Source organism: Triticum urartu, chromosome 1 (assembly GCF_003073215.2).
Source record: "Triticum urartu cultivar G1812 chromosome 1, Tu2.1, whole genome shotgun sequence".
Lineage (NCBI taxonomy): Eukaryota > Viridiplantae > Streptophyta > Magnoliopsida > Poales > Poaceae > Triticum > Triticum urartu.
In genome coordinates, this window is record NC_053022.1 from 518,939,264 (window position 1) to 518,949,240 (window position 9,977).

At 42.4% G+C, this 9,977-nt stretch overlaps 1 protein-coding gene across 2 annotated transcripts; it reads right to left on the bottom strand.

Moving 5' to 3' along the window:
• Nucleotides 1-200: 200 nt before the first annotated feature.
• LOC125524847 (homeobox protein HOX1A-like) lies at nucleotides 201-8,732 on the bottom strand. 2 transcript variants are annotated; one of them, XM_048689879.1, is made up of 12 exons: nucleotides 8,593-8,732; nucleotides 7,077-7,715; nucleotides 5,473-5,638; nucleotides 5,265-5,388; nucleotides 5,066-5,178; nucleotides 4,411-4,977; nucleotides 3,737-3,985; nucleotides 3,516-3,605; nucleotides 2,349-3,428; nucleotides 1,410-1,658; nucleotides 1,195-1,284; nucleotides 201-1,107 (listed from the first exon to the last, which is right to left on the bottom strand). In XM_048689879.1, exons 2-12 carry the CDS (start codon nucleotides 7,583-7,585, stop codon nucleotides 682-684), a joined length of 3,663 nt encoding a protein of 1,220 aa, XP_048545836.1. In that variant the 5' UTR covers nucleotides 7,586-7,715; nucleotides 8,593-8,732; the 3' UTR covers nucleotides 201-681. The 2 variants fall into 2 exon arrangements, with proteins under 2 accessions (XP_048545836.1, XP_048545829.1); XM_048689872.1 differs by having other exon boundaries at nucleotides 1,410-1,661.
• Nucleotides 8,733-9,977: the final 1,245 nt, after the last annotated feature.

The following is a 9,977-nucleotide window of genomic DNA, read 5'->3' on the forward strand; positions in this document are numbered from 1 at the left end:
TATTCATCAGCATACCAACAAGAAAAAGATGTTTTAACAGGTGTACATGCATGATTCAACAGGCATATATCATGGAAGTATTGGGTAAGGCGTCGAAGCAAAAACGTAGTAGCTTCCAGTGCAAGTCAAAACTGATGCAGACAAAACGTAGTAGCTTCCAGTGCAAGTCAAAACTGATGCAGACACTGGACAAGAGAAAATCATGATAATAAGTCTTAATAAGAATATACTCCTTACCAACAGTACAACATATATTTCCCGCAAAAACGGGAAGATTACAACATGTACCAAGGAGATCCACTGACATTGTCGAAAATGCATATGAACGATAAACTGAACCACCTAGTCACTTATCAACAATGTACACAACCAATGACAGCACATGAGCATAATCTAAGGAGACAACAGCGCCCAAGGCACGATCAAACGTTCAATATCTTCAATTTTCTACCATAACAGTGTGCTGTTGCGACGGCACTTCAAGATTGTTCAGATTATCACTTGCGATCTGGAGGAGTATAAGGATCCTTACCGGGAGTCCCATATTATCGAACCAAGCCTCCCGCCAGAGTAAGACACCCACCATGTGGGTAACTAATTTCAGAGAAAGAATTAGCTGACTTGCAGGAGCCAAAATCATGGCCTGACTTGCAAGTTCAGAGTCATTAGCTAGAAACGTTATCAGCCAATCTTCCTCTTCTTTAGCTCCTGCAGCATTTTGCTTCTTGTTTTCTCATCCAAAGCTTCAAGAGCCAGAACTGCATACCCTGCATCGCTACCTTTTGGCCTTCCAGCACTGCTTGAGGAGGTATTCTTTTTATGATTCTCTCTGGACTCACCTTTTGGGCGCCTTACCAAGGGGGTAGTATATCTTTGACTGCTATTTGGAGGGCTGGCATTTGTTCTCAGCCCACCACCAATGTCTTGTTTCAGTGGACCATCTTGTGTGATACCTTCATTAAGACTTCCCGACGGCGTATCCTCATTCACAGCATCTCTTTTGCATACATTAGGATTCTCCTTGGTGCTATGGTTTTCCACATGGGTGCTGCTTTTGTTGGATGCTACTCTTATGTGACGCCGCCTACTTTCAAACCATTTCTCGACCTGTTAGCAGAAACCATAGTGAGGGTTTTGCTCAATGCCAAGGCAACTGTACATGCATGGGAATTCATGAAAAAAAGAGGTACAAACCTGACGGAATGTCAGACCTAGTTCTTGTGCCAAGCTTTCTTTAACAGCACGGCTAGGATATTGATTTGTTTTAAATTGCTCATGTAGCCTCTGCAAAAAATAAAATGAAGTGCTTGCGGATGAATCAAACTTATGATAGAAATCTTACTGGTTAAACTTGTTTATCTCGTTAAACTATACAACTAATGATAATAGGAAAAAGAATTCCATAGTACCTGATTAATTATTGGCCCATATTGTCTCTTCTGACCTGTAGTACTGCTTCCGTTAGGGGTAAGCAGCTCTTCTGCATTTTGCCCATTCACCGAACCATGAAAGCTTTGTTGAGACCTTTGCGGAGTGAATTCATTGCTCTGACGCACGAAAGAACCTGCTTCACTTTCTTTTCCATTGTCCTTTTCAGGTGTGCATTTCTTCGACAACTCTTCACCGTAACTCGAATCAGATGATGCTTTCCCATAAGCCTGCTTTCGGTTTCAGCATGAAGAGGAAATATGTCAAGTTCATAAGCCAATGAAACACACATGTATGCGCACATAATAACCAAATTGTACATAATACTTAAGGCAGAGGGAGCACTAAACAGAAAATTTAGGGCAATAGTTTAGTATCAGCATAAATGCTAAACACAATAACTAAATTCAAGACAAAACAGACAAGCTATGTATCTGGTACTATATTACCATGCTGTCCATGTATGTCTAAGAGCAAGTATAATAGCAGGCTTATAACCCGCTTACATGACAATTTTGCCTATGTGGAGGAGAGGGACATGAAAAAGTAAGGGGCTTAGGCTCTCATGCAAGAGACTGCCTCTACATGTCCTCCTAGGCAACTAAAATAAATATGAAGAAAGAGAAAGAGAGAAGGTGGAAAAAAGTATACTTCTTACAGCCAACCTTACTATAAATGATAGCTATATAGATGAAATGGCAACATCATATAGCCAGTTGGCTGTACTATTGCCATGCTCTAAGCTCATATTCCAAAACCATGTTGAGCATTCCCATGATGGCTTTTTAAATTTTCTGAATAAAGTAATCACTCTCCCAGTTGACAGCAAGGCAAACAAACATACCAAAAGCTTTCATGAAGGACAAAAACATTATCAGAATATGTGCTAAAATATGCACACAATCAAGTTGGGGGCTTACAGCGAGTTTTTTGCTGTCCGGAGACTGAACCTTCTGTCTCGCTGAAACTGGTAAAACAACATATTGGTCCATTTCAGGATCCTTGGACGGGAGATTGGAAATGGCCGCATTAGCGCAAATAGTCGTTCCTTCCAAGTCATCGGTACGGTCTCCACCAACCTTAGCTCCTGATAGAACTCCCTCCTGGCCACAACAAGATTTAGCAATCTCAACACAGAAATCATCACAGTCAGATGAGAAGTCTGACTCATCTTGCTTCTCTTCGATATCTTTATCTGAATCAGGACTTGCTGGGTCATAGTCATCATCCTCCGAGTCCTCAGAAGGTAATCCAAGGTCATCAGCTTTCCTTTTCGTCTTCCTATTTTCTGATTTGTCAGAAGAGTGTGACTTATCTGAACTTGACTGATTCTTTCCAATATCTTCATGAGAACCAGGACCTGCTGGATCATAATCATCGTCCTCGGAGTCCTCGGAAGGTAATCCAATGTCATCAACTTTCTCCTTCACATCTTCTGGATTGTCAGAAGAGGTGGTGAAATTTGATTCATTGGAGTCTGACTCATCTGAACTTGATTGCATCATTTCGATAACTTCATCAGAATCATAGTCATCATCCTCAGAGTACGCAGAAGGTAACCCAAGGTCATCAACTTTCTCTCTATTTTTCGAAGGTTCTGAATTTCCAGAACGGATGGCAAAATTCGGGTCATCAGAGTCTGAACCATCATCTTCAGGTTCTAGCCCCAGAATTTGATCCTCTGCAGAGCCATCTGTTGGCATTCCAACATATTTCAAGGGGGTATTCTTTTCATGGTTCTCTCTGGACTCACTTTTTGGACAGCCTGCCAATCCCGAGGTTTTAGTATAGCTTTGGCTGCTTTCTGGAGGCATATGAGCTCTCTGCCCACCATCAGTTTCTTGTTTCACTGGACTATCTTGCCTGATACCTTCCTCTTTACATGCATTAGGTTGGTCTGAGCTCTTCTTCTTCCTACTGTTGCTATGCTTTTCTAGCTGAGCGCCATTTTTCATAGCAGCTGCTCTTGCGTGACGTGTACTTTCAAACCATTTGTTAACCTGACAGCAGAAGCCATTGTGAGATTTTGCTCAATGCCAAGTCAACAGTCACATGCAACTGGAAATTCATGACAAAGACATACGAACCTGACGGAATGTCAGCCCTAATTCTTGCGCCAAGCTTTCTTTAACAGCACGGGTAGGATATTGGTCTGTTGTGAAATATTGATTTAGCCTCTGCAAGAAAAATGAGGTGTAAGCAATTACATCAAACTTTGGATAGCAATGCAAATTGGCTAAGCTTGTCCCGCTGGTTTTGATAAATATAAAACCACCTATTATGAAGAGATGGGAATGTGTCACTTCACCTCATTAATTACTGGACCAAAATGCCTTTTCTTAGCTTTACTATTGCTGCCGTCAGAGGTAAGCCCCCCTGCATGTTGTTCATTCACTAAACCATGAAAACCGTCAGGATGCACCACTCGCGTTCCCCTGGGGCTTTTGCGTGCAAATGAATCCACTTCATTTCCTTCTTCATTGTCTTCTTTGAGTGTGCTCTTCCCAGACCAGTCATCACCATCGCTTGATTCAGATGGTGCTTCCCCATAAGTATCCTTTTGATTTCAGCATTAAGAAACATGTCAGGTTCATAGCCCAGTAAAACACATTCTGCTTAACAGTTAAGTACTACTCAACAATCCTAGTTGAGGTAATAGTTTAGCATCACTTCAAAAGCTCTTTTGTGTTCCACAGCCTTAAAGCAATAACAAAAATCAAGAAATGTTGGACCGGCTATGCATCTATTGCTAAATTATCAGGGTATGGATGCATGTCCTGTTATGGTTAGCGCATTATAATCATGTTAACCACCCCCATAAATGTTTTTTTCAATCTTCAGTGAAACTATTGGATTTATCTATATTTCCTTAATAAAGTTATCACCCACTGGTAGTACAACAACAAAAAATACCCAAGGTGTTTGCAAGGCCAGAAACATAAGCAAATTTAATGCCAAAATATGCATGCAAGTTGAGCTTACATCATAAAGTTTTTTGTAGTCCAACCGTTGAACCTGCCGTTTCGTAGACGGTAAAATCACATCTTGGTCAATCTCAAGATCCTTGGTATGTGACATTGATGTGTTTGGCCGAACAGGGGCCCCTTCTAAATCATTAGTACGACCTCCAACCTTAGGACCAGATGAAACTTCATCCTTACTACAAGACTTCATAATCTCAGCACAGAAATCATCAGAGTCCGATGTGAAGTCTGACTCATCTTGCTTCTCTTTGATATCTTTATCTGAATCAGGACCTGCTGGATCATAGTCATCATCCTCCGAGTCCTCAGAAGGTAATCCAAGGTCATCAACTTTTTCTTTCTCCTTCACGTGTTCTGAATTGTCAGAAGAAGTCATGAAATTTGAGTCATCAGAGTCTGAACCTTCATCCCCATCCTCTTCTGATGATCCTTCTGCGTGACCAGCCACATGTTCTTCAGGTATATTGGGGTCGAAGTCATCATCTTCTGAATCGTCTGATGGAAGATCAGCTACATCATTTTGCATAGGCCCGTGTGCCACAGCAGCTGCCTCAGGAAAAACTTTCTGCAAAAATAATGTAGGATAATGGTGGAATATATTTCAAATTCATTGGCCTTGAAACAACAAGTATTCTCAAAAGTGAAACTGTTACCTCCCAAGAGTCATTAATGTCAAGATCTGTCCCTTGGAGTTCATTTATTAATTCTATACAGTCTATCTTGCAATCACATGCAGGGCAAAGCCATCCTTCCTCTCCCTCAGGGACTACAAAGGGAATGATCACATGAATGAATTAACACCAGAAATAGCGAACCTTGGATACCATAAGAAATTGAGAAAATAAATATTACTATCTTTAGTCAGTAAAGGAGGGTTTAGACAATTCTGGTGGAACCCTCTGTCGCAGGCTCCATCGCAGAGAATGATGTCATTATTCAATGTAACGTCTTGCAAACTACAAGTGGCACAAACAATCTGCAAGATAGGTAGAATGGTCACTGATTAAAATGGTAAGCATAACACAGCACAACATCAGAAAAGAGAATTGTGTTGACATACATCATCAGAAGATATCTTTCCTTCAGAATCAAACAAAGATTCCTCAAGCTTCCCCACAGTTAGAAGATGATCAAGATTCTGGAAAGCTTCTCGTATTCTTAATTTGCACCGCACGATCTCCGCCTTGGCTCGTTCAAGCTCCTTCTCAGGCCTTATCTTTTCCAAACTGCATGTTTGTGTATGGGTGAGTATAATGTTTCTATATTGCAACTCACGCTGCAAGGAATTCGAAACTAAGAACATCCAAGAAGCTGTGTTGTTGACAATGAATGCGAACCAAAAAGAAAAAAAGAAAGCATGCTCATGTGCCTCTGATGAAATAACCAGTCAAATAAGAACATAAATTTAATTGAACCCTAAATTGGAACTGGGTGTGGACTAGTTGCCTAGTAGCGCGCGGTCGGCTGCGCGCCCAGCCCACCACCCGCGTTCGAGCCTTGCGCTCCACAAGGTGTGCCTGGGTTGTTTCTTCGTAGTTAAAATGCCACAGGGGCTAGTGCTGTTGGTCTAGGTTTTTTAACTGAACCCTAAATCATTCATTACAACTGGCACATTTAGAAATTTTAAATGTACATGAATGAAATATAACATCTGAAGACATAAAGACATCAATAGAGATAAAATGATAAAGCGTGCAATAGGATACCCTTCTGCCAATTGTTTTGAACACAAAAAAAAGAGCGACCAAAGAGACTCACAGCGCAATCAATGGAGAGCTACATGAATGTAGACCCCGTGACTCATGAGTGTATTTCTCAAACGAAATGAACAGATGGTAAGCCTGTCACTTTTATACTTCTAACCTCGCACACTCATGGTTGATTAAATGCACATTAAATCAGAAAGACCGACAAAAGGCAGTGTTTTAGCTTAATGCCCAATTCAGGAACCTTTTAATTTTGTAATTACAAAAATTAGCCTTTTTTTGTACTTCTGCACCGGTTCAGAATTATTACACTAACAGCGGTAAATCAGATCCATATGTATTATAAGTTGCTCATTAATTCACACATATACAGATGAAATAAATATAAGTGTTTCAAGAAGCAACAGCACCAAATACGCCTATGCAATAGTTCAACTAAAAGTGAATGCTTCCTCCATTCCCCTTTGTAAGGTGTATTAGTTGTTTCACTAAGACCAAGGAGGAGCTTAGAGGGGTATTATGGATTTCACCCCTGCCTACAACATGTATTAGTTCATTAATTTCCGGCAGCTGTTTAATTGGCCATCCAATCAAACGACCAGAGGAGTAAAGCAATAGTATGCATGCATGGTGTCCAGAGTCATAATTGTTTGCTGTAGCTAGCTATTCAGAATAAGGAAGTAACATGCATGCACGCGTGGATGTGAAACAACGAGTTGAAGGAGGGGCGGTGTGGATGGCGCAATAACTGCAGTACGATGGGATAACAACCGAGTGGGGCTAAGATCAGCGCAAACAGATAAATGCACCTTACAATGGAAAATTTTGCTAACTAAAACACCTTACAGAACGAACGGAAGGGGTAATAATAAATGAAACTTTAGCTACAAATGCAAGGTGAATTCAGGAGAAGACGCCAGCAAATCAAATCAAATACATGAATAGAGAGGTGGCGAACCTTTGATTTTTCCAGCCTTCACTGGCATATGCTTCAAGAAAACTTTGGTGATAGTTCATCCGATTCAAAATGTATCTAATTCGCTTACGAATTTTCAATAACTCATCGTCCGGACCACCCTTTGTGGGTCTATCTCTATCCCTCTTTATTCTTTTAGCAGCTGGTTTTACTAGAGTGTCCACAGAGTCGCTAGGTGGCTTCTTCGCGGCTCTTTCTGTTGAAGTTTGCACAGCGTCACTAGGTGACTTATCTGCAACTGATCTAGAACGAAGAACCCTGACAGTACTCTCAGATGACTTCAAAGGATAAGTTCTACTTGACAATACTCGGGAGCCTTTCTTTCCCCTGTTAGCTGCCCTTTTGAAGTTTTTCCTTTCCCCCGACAGGGATGTGTATGGAAAAGGAAAACTTTGATGCTTAAGGGCCTCAGGGTTCAGGCTAGAGTTTGCATAATTCCGAGTCTCAATAATGTCCTCAGCAGCACAGCCAGAAGTGTTGCTTTTGTCCATCTGATGGCGGCCAGAAATTATTTTATATTCTAGTAAAAAAGAAGAAGACGGCTTTGGAAAATTGTCTTCTTGCAGAGTGCAGTCGCAACAGAATATGGATCTATATGTAGTTGCACAAATGAACCAGCACCTGCAGCAAGTACACAAAGTATAATCAACATTTGTGGTTGTAAGAACTGATCACATATAGCTTATCAAACATTGATAGCTAACTTTGCATCTTCAAAAAAATTAAAACCAGTACATTCATTCCATTACCAATACAGCTTCATACTAAGTTATCTTCAGAATGGTACGCGCCTAAGAGCAATTCACACATCTATATAGCAATGAATGTGCGTTAAAAATCAGATCTACTGCTGCCAAGACAGATGACTTGTTCTGAATGACAATAATTTACACGAGCACACATCTGGCTGGCAATATCAGCAATGTACTAGTACCATTTTCAATCCTACAGGTTTCTGTAATTTGCTACCGACAGTGACCAACTTCTGCAGTTGGCACTATCCATGAAGCCGTCTCAAAACTTGAACAGCACATCTCACACAATCTATAGTTGAAATCAGCCGAACTTCTTTGCTTGCCCAAGGGCTAAGGGGGCAATGGCAAGCAATTATGATTTCCAGTTGGGCAATCAGCCGAATCAACCAGATACAGAGCCCCGACTACCTGATCTAGCATGAGCAAACCACCAAAACCCTAGAAACCACGGCCCCTCTTCTAAACCGAACTCCCGAACCAATCCATCAACCACCGCTACGCTGAATCACGAAGCCCGCACAGCCACGACTCAAACCCAAAGCTACCGAACACCAGCGCACGAATCGCCCCCAGACCCACCGCCCTCGCGGAGACTAGGGCGCCGCGAACCACCGCTGCGCGAAATCTAGCTTGAATGTTTGGATTTGGCGGCGGCGGGAGCTAATAGACGGGGTCGAGGGAGTCGGGCGGGGGTGGCGGGGCGGGGCGGAGCGGGGAGGAAGGGAGGCGGACCGGGTACTCACCGCGCTGGCGTCCGCCGCCGCCCGGAGAGGCGGCGATGGTCTGTCGCGGAGCACGACGGGGCGCTTCCTCGCGCGGACGGAGTGACGTGAGCGATTGGGGGCGAGCGGAAACTGAAAATAAAAGACACGAGGTGCGCGGCGCTGCCCCAAACTGCCCCGCGGTAGGGTTTTTTTTTAGGCAAAACGGCCCCGCGGTAGGTGGCGTATGGCCTCTCGGCCCGGCCCATTTTGTGCGCATGAGGAGCTGTTTGGGCCCACCGAGAGAATTGTGCAACGTTTTAGGAGGTGGATACTGGCCCATTTAGGCCTGCCAACAAATAGAGAGTTCGGACGAAATCACTAATTAAGGAGTACTTCTTTCAGTGTCTCAAAAAAAAGAGTACCTTTCAAAAAAAAAGAGTACTTCTTTCAAAATCACTCCCACTGACGCTAGCATCAGACCTCAATCTCCGGTCCATATGTGTGGCGTCGGACTGTGCGGAGGTTGTGGCAAATCTGGAGATAGGTGGTCCGTGTCGTTATTCTGTGATCCTGGAAGAGTTCAGAGCACGAAGAAATCTATTTAGTGTTATCTAGGTAGTCCACGAAACGAGGCAACACAACACTAAAGCTCACGCTTTAGCCAAAGCGGCCTCCTCTCTTTCTTCTGGGTGCCATGTGTGGCTAGCAGTTTTGCCCAATATCATATGTATCCCGTTAAACTTTGATCATTAATAAAAGCTACAGATGCTCAAAAAAGAACCTTCTCAGGTTGCGACAAGTGACACGCGACGTATGCGCGCAACCTGTGAGTTTTTCTTTTTACCGTACATTCATTTATTTAAAATGTTTTATCTTTTAAATCGTGTGTCTAAATCTCAAACCGTTTTCGTTATTAGATTCCTCACGTCGAGATTTTTAAAACTAGATCCCACGTTGATAGGTTTTGACAAACTTTTTTTCACGAAAAAAATCAGACAAAAAACCAAACCAGGAGCACGTTTCTTTTTCCTTTTCGAAAGAGGCACGGCCGTGTCTCTCATCAAAGGAAAAAACAAGAAAACACGTTTTTTTTCGTTTCCGAGAGGCACGGCCGTGCTTTTCGCGAAAGCACAATTGTGCCTCTCACGGAAGCAAAAATGTACCTCTCGCGAAAGAAAAAAAGAAAATGTTACTTTTGTTTCCGAGAGGCATGTGCGTAAGCAAAACTATGCCTCTCGCGAAAGAAAAAAAACAGAAAACATGTTTTTTTTCGTTTGCGAGAGGCATGGTCATGCCTCTCACGAAAGCACAATTGTGCCTTCCATGGAAGGAAAAAAACAAAAAAAAAAATTTTTTGTTTTCGAGAGGCATGGTCGTGCCTCGTGCGGAAGCAAAACCGTGTCTCTCGCGGAAGAAAAAACGTG